The 16,184-nt window shown below is 42.5% G+C and overlaps 1 protein-coding gene and 1 long non-coding RNA gene across 2 annotated transcripts; one reads left to right on the top strand and one right to left on the bottom strand.

Annotated features, from left to right (window-relative positions):
• Window positions 1-11,089: 11,089 nt before the first annotated feature.
• LOC148684746 (uncharacterized) lies at window positions 11,090-12,869 on the bottom strand. The gene is made up of 2 exons (XR_015951343.1): window positions 11,471-12,869; window positions 11,090-11,383 (listed from the first exon to the last, which is right to left on the bottom strand). It is a non-coding gene; the product is annotated as an uncharacterized LOC148684746 (long non-coding RNA).
• Window positions 12,870-12,885: 16 nt separating this feature from the next.
• Window positions 12,886-15,022, top strand: LOC148684747 (uncharacterized). Its single transcript, XM_088675109.1, has 2 exons — window positions 12,886-14,761; window positions 14,849-15,022. Exon 1 carries the CDS (start codon window positions 13,181-13,183, stop codon window positions 14,384-14,386), a length of 1,206 nt encoding a protein of 401 aa, XP_088531235.1. The 5' UTR covers window positions 12,886-13,180; the 3' UTR covers window positions 14,387-14,761; window positions 14,849-15,022.
• Window positions 15,023-16,184: the final 1,162 nt, after the last annotated feature.

Consider the following 16,184-nt stretch of genomic DNA (forward strand, 5'->3'; position numbering starts at 1 on the left):
TTCTTCTTAATGTGTACACAGTGCGTCTTCTCGCTTATGACCAACACGGCTACCTACCTGTAGGCAAAATAATGTAAGTGGCTATTGATGGATGGTGAATCTCCACCCCCTACTCCCCACTTTGTAAGAAGACACCCTAGATCTAAGGCAGAGAGGCTAGAGATATAGGTTCAGTTGGGAGATGTTGGATAAATATGAAGTATATTAGGTTGCAGGTGCTCTTTGGGAAAACTGATAGAATCATAGAATTGTAGAGAGTTGGTTATAAGGTGGTGCTGATAATGCTAAGGTTGCAGATTCGATCCCCGTATGAGACAGCTGCATATTCCTGCATTGCAGAGAGTTGGACTAAATGATACTCAAGGTCCATTCCAAATCTTCAATTCTATGATTATATGACTCCAAGGGTCATACAGTCCAACCCAGTTAGCTCCCATCAGCTTCTCCCCATCCTACCCTTTTGCATAATCCAAAGGCCTGGTACAAAATTGGATTCCCCTTCAAACAATTGCACTCCCAACTTTGTGTCGTGTGTGTGTGTGTGTGTGTGTGTGTGTGTGTGTGTGTGTACAGTCATACCTCGGTTTAAGTACACCTCGGTTTGAGTACTTTCAGTTTAAGTACTCTGCGGACCTGTCTGGAACAGATTAATCCACTTTCCATTACTTTCAATGGTGTATACCAATGGTTTTCCATTACTTTCAGGTTAAGTACAGACTTCCAGAACCAATTGTGTACTTAAGTCTGTTTGGGGTAGGGATTCATTCACATACCAGAAAAGTGAAATTAGGCAATGGGCATATTGATTTGCTGCTCTTGTCCAACAAACTTGCTTCTCCTCCTAAAAAAACCCAGACCTTTTGTGATAAGTGATGAGAAAAATGTATTAGAAAATTGTTTGACCCGATGGTCAATCATAATAAGTAGCTGTCATTGTCTAACCTCCCCACAATTTTGTTGCAAAACAAATCAGGATGAATGCTTATTAAGTAGGACATCTTCAAGGCATCTAAGTCTCCAGCCCTGTCTCATCCAAGGGAAATGCAGTCCTCTAGCGCTAACACTAGATGCTTCTTCCTGCTTGGAAAAATGGGAATACCTGTATCTGTGTCCAATAGAGGGCTGGGGGACATGTGGGCCTCCTGATTGTGTCAGTTCCCAGAAGTTCCAACCCACATGGTCAGGCTCATTGGAGCCATGGTCCCACAGCAGTAGGGTTGCCACACGTCCAGAATTTCTCAGACATAGCCAGTATTCAGCCCTCGTAAACAGCATCCTGGCAGAAATTGCTGAAATGTCTGGTGAAAATTTGGCAGCCCATGTGGGTTGGTGATCTCGCAAAACAAGCTCAACAATTTTTTGCAAAGCAAAAGTTCAACAACTTTTTTGAAATATGGCAACCCTACACATCACCCCTGTCTAATTATTATCAACCACTGAGGAAAACCAAGACAAGATCCTTAACGAGTCCAAAGTTTGCTAACACCAGCTACTAAGAATTGTGCGAACTGGATGCAATTTCATTGGCTGAGGGAGAAAGAGGATAGAAAGTTATAAAAGAGCTCCGAGCAACCAATCCTGTCACTTGGGGACCCTGTGAGCAATCCTATGCTGTTGTCTTCTTTTCATGTCACAGGATATATAGATGAAGCTTGCTTGGCTCAAAGGGGAATGCAGGATGTTCTTAATCTTGGAATTGTCAAATTTCTTCACCTACAAAACATTTAAAAGTCCCTTGCAAATCGTGCTGTTTATTGTTTTGACACAGTTAGTATCGGGGAGGAAAGGGAAAACGTCAGAGGGAGAGTGTGTTTCTGTCAGAGAAATGCTTATTTCATCTCTTCTTGTTTTGACATGTGCCTCTGGGAAGGCTATTGCATGCTATCAGACTGTTATCAAAGGTCTAATGCTTGGCTTATCCTGTCTTGCAGTTACACCCATATGGTGGGGAAGGAGGAGAAGGGAAAAGCAAAGACAGAATAGCAACCTTTCTTCCTTCTCTGGTTACTAAAACTGAACCACTGCTTTCCTCCTTTCAGTGGCCAATTAAGGCTGCAATCCACATTCAATTGAGAGAGACCCCTTTGAACTCAATAGGACTTAGCTCTGAACCGACACAGATATGATGGCATTGTTAGACTGCAAATACTATGCATACTTACCTGAGGGTCAGTTCCATTGAGCACAGTGGGACGTACATCTAAGCAAACACGCTTAACTTGTGCTATAGGTTATGTTGCAATAACATATCTGTTACAGTTGTACTTATTTCAGTTGCTAGAAATTGATTGTTTACTGTAGCAACACCTACACTTCAGAACTCCTTGCCTGTTGACATCAGGCAGTCATCAGGCATAAACTTTAAGAGACCAAGCCTACAATAATTTGTATGTGAATTCTTTCCATTAAACAAAATAATATGAGTGGAAGGTAATTGTGTATTATTTCTTTTCTACCCCCTCTTTTTACTTTCTTGATTTTCTATTAACACCCCCCTCCCCTTCTCTTCTGTATTGGGTTTTAGGGGCAGGCTATGCAAAATGAGAGTTTACATTGCAATAACTTTGCTGATAGAATGCATGTATAAAAACACCTTATGCTAATTTGATGTTTAATTGGATATAGGTATATAGACGAGTCAATATTTATTGGATCTTGGAGTGCTTTCTGTGGCCCGATTAAAGATTCACTGAAATATCTTCTAAGTATCTGCTTTGTTTTCTGGTGGCATTGCGGTGTTTTGACAAGCATAGCATGCTCTCCACATTTTAAAAAATGATGGAGGCGAGAGGACGGGAGGGTAAGGAATGAAGTGTGCAAGGAAAAAAGAAGTCCTTTGCCCGAGGTTCTCTTGCTCAGTATACTTGCGGTGCACTTGCTCTGTCCAACCATGCTTCCGTTTATAATGAGTCAGTCCTCTTGACTCATGTGACAGAGTGTTTGCCCCTCCACTCTGTATTATCCCTTCCCGGTGAAATATGATCATAAATAGAAATGCCATAACCTGCCTGCAGTAAAGTCAGGCTGACATTCACTGCAAGTGTAGTACTAGCTAACACCTTTAAGATGGCCAGTGGCATTATCTGCCCTTCATTCATTTCGCTCTGCCACTATATTTCTAGAGTGCACTGTCACAGAACAGCCCACTGAACCTCTCTTGAGCCTTTTAGACAGGCTGCAGAAATAACCAGAATTCCCCCCCCCTTTTAAAGTGATCCCAGTAGTTACCTGAATTAAATGTCGTGTTTACAGTAAAATGTTCCCCAGCAGATTGTTTTTGAACTCAAAGTTGTTGCTTTGGGTGTGAGCTCTCCTCCTGCTTTAAAGGTTTACCTTGTCTCCTTGTCTTACAGTAATGTATCATGAAAAATGCAAAGGCTCCTGGGATGTGTATGGTACTTAGGTCTTCATGAGAATCAAATCTGCATTACGTTATGCTCCCTGTTCCAACGGGGAGTGCTTTCTCCCCAGTGCGAGGCAATTTTTGCAGCCATCTCTTAGTGAAATCTACTTGTTTTCGAGAATGTGTCCAACACTTGCTGAGGCCCACTTTCAAGTTTCACACGCACCAATCTGGGGGAGAAAACCATTTATGCCCATGTGTTTCCCTGCATGTTTAATAGAGGTGATTTCAGTCAGGGAATCCTTGCAGGAGCAAGGGATTAGATCTGCCTCCAGGTGTCATGATCCTGATCCAATGATCCCTCTCCACATGTCTGCTTTCTGAAACAGAGAAAGACATAGGCAGGGCATTTTGTTGCCAGAGTCACCACCTACCAACCCAGCCCGTTCCACACACATAAGTCATCAGGACCTGCAGCTGAATCCTACCTCAATGCTGCAATAGGACAACATCCTCCACCACAACTGATGGCAGTAGGTAATCCTGGCATCAGGCTTCAGCATAACCATGCATCTGCTGATGGCCCCAAAGCTCACTGACTGGCCCACCCCTGCTCCAGTTGTCAGTCACTTTCCTACTCACACCAGACATGCACACACACTGTCAGGCTTCAGGGAATCAGATCCCTCTCCCTCATGGCAGGCTGCCGGTAATGAAAATGCCAGAAGCTCTTACCAAGGTATTTTATTCAATATTCACAGAGAAATATGCAGGATGCTGTCTCTAGGATGATGGCATTGCTCCAAGTAATTCCCCCCCTTTTACTCTCACTCGTCAGCAGCTCTACCCCTTATACAGTGGCTGCGTGAGGCCCTTTGTCAATTTGCTTTCTGTTCTTCCACTTTCACAGCCCTCCTAGTTCTAGGAGGAGGGCGATTTGGAATGTTTTATAATGATAATGTGTGAACCAGTTGTCCTGACCAGGGCCGTCTTAAGCATACCTGGTGCCCTGGCGCAGTGGTGCGATGGATCCCTCCGGAGCCCCCGCCCCGCCTCGTTTCCCAGCGGCTGCCACCTGGAGGGCCGGAGCCCTGCGCAATCCAGCCTGGCCGTAGGGCCAGCCCTGGGCCAGGGGGCGCTGCCCGCCCCCTGTTGCGAAGCCCCTGCGCACAGCGGAGGCGGCCCCAGGCCCGCGCGCCTCCGGAGAGTAGCCTGAAGCTGCTGAACAGCTGAGAGGCACGCCTAGGGTGGCCTCCGCCGTGCCTCTCAGCAGGCACAGTGGGCACAGCTGCGCCCCTGGTGGCCTGGCACCCTGGCGCGCCCCATGCCACTGGACCCAGGCCTAGAGACGACCCTGGTCCTGACTCTTCTGCTCGCCCTTCCTCTCCTTCCATTCTCTCCCAGCTTTGTCCTTCTTCAGTCTCAGAGTCATGACCTTCTCCAAACCACCGTTGTAAATCTATACCAGGCATCCCCAAACTTCGGCCCTCCATGTGTTTTGGACTACAATTCTCGTCATCCCTGACCACTGGTCCTGTTAGCTAGGGATCATGGGAGTTGTAGGCCAAAACATCTGGAGGGCTGCAGTTTGGGGATGCCTGATCTATACTGTCCTCCTCTACCCTGGAAGTTTCAGGAGGAGGGGCGGTGGCCACCATTCCTCTGCAGTCCAGTCCCCACCTCCCCACCTCCAGACATATTTAGCAGTGACTGACATTTTTAATGTAAACCAACCTGGTGTTTTACACCGGTCTGTGGTGGCCACCCAACAGCAGGTCAGACATTTTGTATAATCTCACGTGGAGAGCAGCCGCCATGAATTGGAGCCCAGCAGTGGTCCACTGAACAAGGTCCCAAGTTCAGGTGGCTTAATATCAAAGAACTGCTGATGTTTCATGCCAGCCCTGCCAAAGGGCTACATTTTCAGATGTACTGCTGTCAAGCCAGGTGTCCCACATCCTATATCTGTGTATCTCTGCCTAAGTGTATTTATCCCTATCAAAATTTGCTTTGTTAGTTTTGGCCCACTTTTCCAATCTGTTAAGGTCATCTGAAATCTTGTGAGGAAGACATGTGCAGCCATGCATGGGCAGAGATGCACATACGATCACAGATGGATTGTGCCTTTTTTTATGCCGGATACTGTCAACTCTTAACACACTGTAAAAAGAACTGCCTTTCCCCTTTATATTTAACAAGGCTTTCAGCAGCATTCTTAGCAAAAAAAGGGAAAATGTCAAATGATGGCTTCACATGGTGATTTCTCTCATGCCAAGATGAGCGTTAACAATTGGCTCATGATTTGCTCAGGATCTTTTCAAAGGGAGTGGGGAGGGACGCTAGCTTCAATACAGAGACATGTGGGTGTTATTGTTTTCCTTTTCCTTTCTCTTGCACAAAATCATCATCAACAACAACAACAAAGAATTCTGGTCTTAAATTGACTGTTGGTCTCCACCTAAGGCTTATTGATTTTAGAGGGAGTACTGCACTTATGAAGGTAACAAATATATACCATTCTATGTTTCCCAACAAAGAGACAACCTCTGTTTCTGTTACTAATGACGTTGGCTGTTTTCTCGTTTTAAAAGAAGTCTCTGTAATGGAAGTTGCCCATATACACAGGTCAGGCTGCCAAGTTTGATGAGCTCCTCTGTTTTTCTATCGGGACTGTCATCTGAGGTTTTTTAGACAATGGAGCAAAAGATTTATCTCAGATCTCTAGTTCTAGGAAAGTATCTAAATGGATGGATAGAAACAATTTCAGATCACACTGAATGTTTTAAACAAAACAATATTCATTTGTGGCGGGGGCATATATCTTATATCTGTTAATGGTATGTTGGAGGTAGGGATGTTGGAGAATTTTGTTGGAAATGGGAGTGACAATTCCCACAATTTCTATGTCCACCTGAGATCAGAAATGGAAATTACACAAATGAAGACATATTCACTATCAATGTTTCTTTAGTCTGCATATGTTATGCAAATAATTATATTATTTTCTTCCATTGAAATTAAGCACATATTTAATTGCATATGTTTCAGCCACAGCAGAAAGTGAGATGAATAATGAAGGTTTTAGTGGAAGCTGAACTGCAGTGGAACAGAAGCAGCACTGATGTGTAATGAACCCAGGGCACAAATCTCTGCCTTTTTATATCCCTATAACATCAGTCCTTCAAATAACAAATTCAGCTGGTACATATCAATGGAATTGTCACAAAAATGGGGCTAACTAGGTTTTGGGAAGGAGCCCTAACAGCTCCTTCTCAATGCTGCTGCTGTCCCGGGAGCTGCTTCCACAGTCCCTATCCACTGTTGGGGAAAATTGGGACACCCTGTGATCAAGTCAGAAGCCCATGATGGTTTTGGAATTTTGTGACCATCCAGGCAAAATCGGAACACTTGGAGTGTATGTCTTGACATTTCATGTTTCACCTGTCTTCCATCTATGGCAGGAGTGAGGAACCTTTTTCATCCTAACTGCCACATGCCCTTGTGGTCCCTTCTGGGGATCACATGCCAGTGGTGGGCAGGACCGGAGCCAAAAGCAGGGGACTCAATGGATGCAATTCTTTTTACACTCGCCTACATGTTGGGCATGGAAATATCAGTTGATTACACGGCACACACCTCTGTCCAGTAATCAAGGAGTATTATAACAGCTCAAAGATTTATCCCAGCCAGAGAAAAGCAGGTATGGAGCAGGATAAGTTGGGTGACTTGGCCTTCGGAGGAGAGTCCTGAAACCAGACAGAGATGCCTGGAAGGCCACATTTCCATACCACAGTCTTCAATGTCAATTGAGTACATAGCTGAAATAGTACATTACTCCGGTTTCTCATCGGTGTCCGGGCAGCACTCGAGGAAGGCTTTTGGATAGCAAAGTCTGCTTTTCTCCATTCACGAGACCAACTAGAGACTTTTCCATCACCACATCACCTAAGCTTCAGCTCTCCTACCAGCAAATTTAATTTCCCAAGATCCACATATATAATTTGCTATGAAGAAAACTAAGCTTGTCACCAGTCAAGCATTTGTGCAATAAATACCTCTTTAAGCAACAAAGGAATTGCCTGACTGCGACAGAACAGTGATTTATCTAGCCTGGTGTGTTGTCTTCCAGAATAGTCAATGCACCAACCAAACATATATAGGTCCTCAGGGAACTATGTCCATAGAAAATGGTCTCTATCTATAGAGTGCAATGTGTGCACAGGAGCAGCCAGAACATGGAAGCAGTCCATCTCCCGTTGGCAGCCAGCTCTGTTGTGATCACAAGGGCATATGAGCCGCCTAATCCTTTGAGGCATCTTTAGAAACCTACTTTGAACAACTATAAATAGAAGGGCAAGACACAGGAAGTTGTAAAATAACAATAGCACCCACAAATATGAGCCTCAAATTAACTAACATTTAGCTTTTGATTCACCCCATTTTGATTTGTAACACTGGGTTTTATTTAAATAGCTTTAGTTTTTGCTTCTACTCTATGTCTTCTGTGAAATTTCATCCTGCTTTTCTCATAAGTGGATGAATGCTTTTCTTGAAGCAAACAAACAATAAATAATATGGCCCAATGCATTCAGGGTATAAACTGTTCCTTTGTGGCTCATCAAACTAATTCTGTCACTCTTTCTGTACAATCTTACTAAGTGTTTCTTCTTCCCCTGACTCTGTTTGTTTGAGAAATTTATAAGCTACATTAAAAGGGCAAATGGGCCCTTGCTAGGTGTCTTTTGTTAGAATTGAAATAAAAGATGCAAGTGAACAATTCAAACAACATAATTATTATCAATCATCATTAAAATAATAAATTTTGCTTTTGTTCTGCTATGAGGGCCTCAAGAGTTTCAGATTCCAGTCATGCTCATTTTCATTGAAATATATTGAAGTTTATCAGGGTTGCCAAACATCTGGAATTTTCTGGACATATCTGGAATACTGCAGTCAGCAGCAGTGTCTGGGCGGAAATTGGCCAAAATGTCCCGGGAAATCCAGGCGTATGGCAACCCATGTCAGCAGTGCCATTTTTGCCAATTAATTTTCTATAGCTCAACAACTTTGACAAAAAAGGTCAACAAATTTTCTGTCTGGATTTTCACTGTTTGAAATACGGCAATCCTATCACAGATGCTACCATCTCTGTTACTTAAGGGGCAATCTTATGGCAATATTGACTCAGATGAAAGGCTTAAGGTGCACTGACTCAGCTTGTGGATTAGTGGCTCAGTTGGCATTACCAGTAAGTCCTCGACTCCATCTCAGCTGGCATAATTTGCTCATTTTTGCTGAGCCAAAGCTTGCTGAGCTGAGGCCCATGTAAACCCCCCAGAATGGTGTTCTGGGGGTGTGGCAAGACCGAGGGAGAAGAGTTAGTTTGGATCCTAAGCCTGTTCAGTTCTGTCACATGTCTTGGCATCCAAGCATAGAACAATGTTTTAAAGGCTTGTTTTCTCTCTGTCAGGCCTAGGCAGATCAGAAGCAGCCCAACTACTAAAGGGTGTTTGGGTTTGGTGTAACTTTACACCAGGTTAATCTACGCTGGCTTGCTTTGTGGCAACTTCTTGTGCATTGGATCGCTCCCTTAATGACGTGTTTCAGAGCAACTGCAGAGTACAGAAGAAATATCGCTAACCCCAGATACTTTCCAAACAGCTTGGACTACTGCAATGCGCTCTACGTGGAGCTACCTTTTGAAGGTGACCTGGAAGATACAACTAATCCAGAATGCGGCAGCTAGTCTGGTGACTGAGAGTGCCACTAAGGCTATATAACACCGGTCCTGAAAGGCCTACATTGGCTCCCAGTACATTTCCGAGCACAATTCAAAGTGTTGGTACTGACCTTTAAAGTCCTAAATGGCTTTGGCCCAGTATACCTGAAGGAGCGTCTCCACCCCCATCGTTCAGCCTGGACACTGAGGTCCAGCTCCAAGGGCCTTCTGATGGTTCCCTCACTGCGAGAAGCGAAGCTACATGGAATCAGGCAGAGGGCCTTCTTGGTCATGGCACCCACCCTGTTGAATGTCCTCCCATCAGATGTCAAGGAGATAAATAACTATCTGACTTTCTGAAAACATCCGAAGGCAACCCTGTTTAGGGAAGTTTTTAATGATTGATGTTTTATCACGTTTTTAATATTCTGTTGGAAATATTTTGTTGGGAGCTGCCCAGAGTGACTGGGGAAACCCAGCCAGATGGTCGGGGTATAAATAATATATTATTTTTATTATTATTATTATTGTTGTTGTTGTTGTTGCTGTTGTTGTTGTTATTATTGCTGGCATCACAGTCCACAGGGCATCGAGATGGAGTTCCAAAATCTTCATTCTGCCTTATAATGAATGAGAGCACTGCTCCATCTAGTGACTCTCTAGGGTTTCAGGCAGGACATTCCCAATCTTATAGTACTAGCAGAATCCAGTCACATGCTTTTGAAAGCTCACAAGTGGAGCACAAATGTAATATTGTTCCCTTGAATCTTAAAAGTTTATTGCCTCTGAAATAGTGATTTCATTCATCCACAATTGCTAATGTCTGTAGCTAGGTCTGTTCTCCTTGACTCAACCTCTCTATTTGCTATGGCACATTGTTTTCCCCATTGATTTTCCCATTTTGTTTTTGGTCACCTCAGCTTGCTTTCCTCTATTACTTTGTGATGCCAAGATCACCAATCATGTTTGCTGATTTGCATGAAGACCATTATTTCAGCTCTACACACCTGCAATGAACAAATATCCCTATCTGCTTCATTAGCAAGCAGAAATGCAAGACATCATGGCAGCCGGTGATTGACTGATTCATGTGGAAATTAATGTGACACTGTTTTTTTTGGCAAGTTGGGGTTCTTGCCAAATTTCCCCTCTAGGGATCGGAAAAACCAACATTCTCTCATAGTGAGAATGAAGGCAAACAGATATTTAATCACACAAGTGTACTTTGTTTATCCACATGCACGAGTTAAGGCTATAAGTTTAGATGGCTACCACACAACTTTCCAACTGATGGTACTGGGGTGGGGGGGGGGATGTGTCTAGTACTAGACTTTCCAACAGTGGCCCATCAATGATTGACTGGGATCTGATTAACATGCTCTAAGAGCAATACAGGAACACTTTCCAATTGGTCCAGTCCCACATTATTCTGGTAACAGAGAAGAACTGTGTAAATTCACTCAATGGCATGCTTCCTCCTCACACCAGAGTTGCCAACCCATAAATTGTCATTGTGTGTGTGCTTCTGATGGCATCTGGTTATTCACCTAACCCACCCGTATTGTAAAGAGGGTAAAGGTAATGGACCCCTGGATGATTAAGTCAAGTCAAAGGCGACTGGTATAGGGTGGTAAATTAAAAAATAAACAATAGGGTTGTGGCGCTCATCTCACTTTTCAGGCCAAGGGAGCAGGCGTTTGTCCACAGACAGCTTTCTGGGTCATGTGGCCAGCATGACTAAACCGCTTCAGGCACAATGGCAAACCATGACGAATGCCAGACTGCATGGAAACACCGTTTACTTTCCCGCCACAGCAGTACCTATTTATCTACCTGCGCTGGTGTGCAGGAGCTGGGACAGAGCAACAGGAGCTCACTCCCGTCGTGCAGATGTGAACCACCCAAGAGGCTCAGTGGTTGAGATGACAGTACCACCTGCTCCCCTATTGTGACAAAAACAAAGATGATGGGCTAATGCTGCCAATTTCTTCAAAAGTCCAAAATAAAACAAGCAGCACGCAAAGGCACCAAATTCAATCCAGTTTCAATCAAGTATTATTAATCCAAAGAGAAAACAATAAGAGAACCATATACAAGTGCTGACACAAGAGCCAAAATCAAACGTTAAACAGATAGCATGTACAAATTAAAGGCAAACCAGTCTTTATAGTCTTTGAGGCTATCTAGCGGTCAGCAAGTGGCAGCAGGTCGAACGAGGTGTCAATGGTAGTAGACAGGCTGCCGGCGTTTTTTTGCCTGTTTCGCCCATATGACGGGCTTCTTCAGTAGTTCTCCTTGTACTTTTATGTTTAGTGCATTCACTGGTGGTATAAACCAGGTCTTATTAGTATTCGAATTAAGACACTAATATACATATAAACAGAACAAATATCAAAAACAGTACTTACAATTTGTATGAAACCACTTATCTTGGCTTAGGCCACAATGCTCAGGTGTTTTTTCAAAAGGTTCTCTCATTTACATATTCACTGGTAATACAAATCAAATTCTAATTATTGTTTGAAATAATACAGTAATACAATTTCTAAAATACATGTACACAAAAAGAGATACTTACATTTCTTGTATTCAGAGTATTTTTGGTTTGAGCATGTATTGACTAAGCAAATATCCTGTGTTTGGAGCACACTTATATACAAAAAGTTGGTTCACAGGTGATAATAATTAAAGATGACAATTAGGAGGGGGCAGAAGAATGTGAGTACTGATAACACTTACAGTATCTCTATGATTACTGTATGTTATACTGCTAGTGTGTTCGTTTAAATGAATACAGAAAGGTCAAGATCTGAGTTTAAACCGTCCGGTTGTAATGTCTTAAACATAAAAATCAATTTAGTTTCTTGTTGTCTCAATATTTTTAGGATATCCTGCTTGTGGTATTTCTTGGGTGTGTACTGCCATAAGCCAAAAAACATTAAATCGGAGTCACTGTGTTTCATTTGTAAAAAATGAGGTGTAAGAGGGGCTTCCATCACTTTATTGCGGATGCGTGATCTGTGTTCTCCTATACGTACCTTTAGTGCCCGCGTGGTGCTGCCTATATACAGTTTGTTGCAAGGGCACCGTATGCAATAAACTACGTTCTTGGAGTTGCATGTGGTCATGGAGTTGATTTTAAAAGTGAACTGCATATGTTCACTTTTTATTTCTTTTACTTGTAAACTGTAGGGGCACATATTGCATGAGCCGCATCTATAGTGGCCTTTAGTGACAATGGATGGTGATTCCAAACAATCAGCTTTGACCAATTGATTGCGCAAAGTTCCTTTCTTCCTCAACCCTAAAAGGGGGGGATCTTTACAGCCAGGTATGTCTTCCACAATATGCCAATGTTTATATATAATATTTCTAATGTGGCTGGCCAGGGGTGTGAAATCCATCCCCATGACCAGGCGGCTGGGTTTTCTGTTTTTAATGCTATCAGACCGTGTTTCAAGCAAATTTTTTCGATTGCGACCGTCTACACGTCTGTATGCGTCCTGTATGATACAATTAGGGTAGCCCCGGTTAACGAGAGCTTTTTCTAGCTGATGAGCCGCATTTCTATAGTCTCTCTTGTCTGTAGCATTCCTTTTCAGTCTGATTAACTGTCCGTATGGTAAATTTCTTTTTAAATGAGAAGGGTGACTTGAAGAGTAATGGAGTAGGGAGTAACAATCCGTTAATTTCTTATATGGTTTGAATGCCAAGGTGTTTCTATTTGAAATGTAGACCACTACATCCAAAAATGGAATTTCTTTTTTGTGATACTGACAAGTAAATTTTAGATGGGAATCCAATGTGTTCACCTAGACTCATTTATATTTGAATACTCCACTGCCACCACCACATATATCCGAGACACTAAAGATCTTATTGCTAAACTGGAAGACCTTCCCGTGCCTAGAGGAGCGATCCTGGCAACACTCGATGTAGGTTCTCTCTACACTAATATCCCACTAGAGACCATAAGAGGGACCATTGAAAATTTACTACGTTCCAGACAAGAACAAACCCCTCCTTATTATTTTTTAATCCAATTACTGGATATTGTTTTTGAAAATAATTTCTTCAGGTATAAAAATGACTTCTACATCCAAACCAAGGGGGTTGCTATGGGCGCGGCATTGGCCCCATCGGTAGCAAACATTCACATGATTGACTTTGAAAACAAACATTTTTTTTCTGAATCTAACCCCTTTACAAATGACATCATTCTGATTAAAAGATACATTGATGATTTGCTCATAATTTTTAAATCTGAAGCAACATGTATTGCATTCCAAGAATGGGTGAACACATTGGATTCCCATCTAAAATTTACTTGTCAGTATCACAAAAAAGAAATTCCATTTTTGGATGTAGTGGTCTACATTTCAAATAGAAACACCTTGGCATTCAAACCATATAAGAAATTAACGGATTGTTACTCCCTACTCCATTACTCTTCAAGTCACCCTTCTCATTTAAAAAGAAATTTACCATACGGACAGTTAATCAGACTGAAAAGGAATGCTACAGACAAGAGAGACTATAGAAATGCGGCTCATCAGCTAGAAAAAGCTCTCGTTAACCGGGGCTACCCTAATTGTATCATACAGGACGCATACAGACGTGTAGACGGTCGCAATCGAAAAAATTTGCTTGAAACACGGTCTGATAGCATTAAAAACAGAAAACCCAGCCGCCTGGTCATGGGGATGGATTTCACACCCCTGGCCAGCCACATTAGAAATATTATATATAAACATTGGCATATTGTGGAAGACATACCTGGCTGTAAAGATCCCCCCCTTTTAGGGTTGAGGAAGAAAGGAACTTTGCGCAATCAATTGGTCAAAGCTGATTGTTTGGAATCACCATCCATTGTCACTAAAGGCCACTATAGATGCGGCTCATGCAATATGTGCCCCTACAGTTTACAAGTAAAAGAAATAAAAAGTGAACATATGCAGTTCACTTTTAAAATCAACTCCATGACCACATGCAACTCCAAGAACGTAGTTTATTGCATACGGTGCCCTTGCAACAAACTGTATATAGGCAGCACCACGCGGGCACTAAAGGTACGTATAGGAGAACACAGATCACGCATCCGCAATAAAGTGATGGAAGCCCCTCTTACACCTCATTTTTTACAAATGAAACACAGTGACTCCGATTTAATGTTTTTTGGCTTATGGCAGTACACACCCAAGAAATACCACAAGCAGGATATCCTAAAAATATTGAGACAACAAGAAACTAAATTGATTTTTATGTTTAAGACATTACAACCGGACGGTTTAAACTCAGATCTTGACCTTTCTGTATTCATTTAAACGAACACACTAGCAGTATAACATACAGTAATCATAGAGATACTGTAAGTGTTATCAGTACTCACATTCTTCTGCCCCCTCCTAATTGTCATCTTTAATTATTATCACCTGTGAACCAACTTTTTGTATATAAGTGTGCTCCAAACACAGGATATTTGCTTAGTCAATACATGCTCAAACCAAAAATACTCTGAATACAAGAAATGTAAGTATCTCTTTTTGTGTACATGTATTTTAGAAATTGTATTACTGTATTATTTCAAACAATAATTAGAATTTGATTTGTATTACCAGTGAATATGTAAATGAGAGAACCTTTTGAAAAAACACCTGAGCATTGTGGCCTAAGCCAAGATAAGTGGTTTCATACAAATTGTAAGTACTGTTTTTGATATTTGTTCTGTTTATATGTATATTAGTGTCTTAATTCGAATACTAATAAGACCTGGTTTATACCACCAGTGAATGCACTAAACATAAAAGTACAAGGAGAACTACTGAAGAAGCCCGTCATATGGGCGAAACAGGCAAAAAAACGCCGGCAGCCTGTCTACTACCATTGACACCTCGTTCGACCTGCTGCCACTTGCTGACCGCTAGATAGCCTCAAAGACTATAAAGACTGGTTTGCCTTTAATTTGTCCCCTATTGTGACAGGCAGAAGCTCTACAGAGTTTCAAGCAGAACTTCCTCTCATAATTTGCTGCTGGAACATATTAACAGCATTTGCCATGGATTGAACCTGGTGCCTTCTGTATGTGGAGCATGTACAATACTCTGCTACTGTCTCTGGTTCCTCCATGTTGGATATATCATGGAGGACTCATTGGACTTTGGTTGGATCCAGCAAGGTAACATTTCTGTTCTGATCATGTGGAGTGTTAACACTAGCATGCGGAGGCTGTGCAGCAATCTCTGCTCCTTTCTTCAGATGTTACTAGAATATCATGGGGTGGACTTTGGAGAAGTTAACCCCCACATTACTCTGCTCACTTCTGAGTCAGGTCTTACACAGAAAGACATTCGACCAAAATAAAATAGGCTTACATATAAGTAAATATGTTTTCAAGTGAGATAAAGGTAAAGGGGCCCCTGACCATCAGGTCCAGTCGTGTCCGACTCGGGTTGCGGTGCTCATCTCGCTCTATAGGCCAAGGGAGCGGGCGTTTGTCCGCAGACAGCTTCCGGGTCATGTGGCCAGCATGACAAAGCTGCTTCTGGCAAACCAGAGCAACACACGGAAACGTCGTTTACCTTCCCGCCGGAACGGTCCCTATTTATCTACTTGCACTTTGATGTGCTTTCGAACTGCTAGGTGGGCAGGAGCTGGGACCGAGCAATGGGAGCTCACCCCATTGCAGGGATTCAAACCGCCGACCTTCTGATCAGCAAGCCCTAGACTCTGTGGTTTAACCCACAGCGCCACCTGGGTCCCTCACGTGGCGCTGTGGGTTAAACCACAGAGTCTACCAAAATAAAATAGGCTTACATATAAGTAAATATGTTCTCAAGTGAGGTATTAAACTGCAATTATCACTTTACAAATAAATTGCACTTAAATGTTCATAATTGGGCACAGATTGCATCTCCATATACCAATTCGTTTGTACATATATACACTTAGAAAGCAAAGCTGGTTTTGGAAAAAGGCAACTCAGTTGTACAAAAACTGCACAACTACCATCAAAGGTTATCAGAATCAAGGCTGTTATGAATAGCCAATAGTCTTTGATGAACAAAGGAAGTTGTTTTAAAAAAGAAAAGGGAAAAAAGAATCAAGGTATTGTGGCTGGAAGCA

This window comes from Zootoca vivipara, chromosome 8 (assembly GCF_965207765.1).
Source record: "Zootoca vivipara chromosome 8, rZooViv2.hap1.1, whole genome shotgun sequence".
In the NCBI taxonomy this organism is placed as follows: domain Eukaryota; kingdom Metazoa; phylum Chordata; class Lepidosauria; order Squamata; family Lacertidae; genus Zootoca; species Zootoca vivipara.

Coding starts and splice junctions, on each gene's coding strand:
- LOC148684747 (XM_088675109.1), top strand. CDS start 13,181: ATGGGCGCGGCATTGGCCCCATCGGTAGCAAACATTCACATGATTGAC.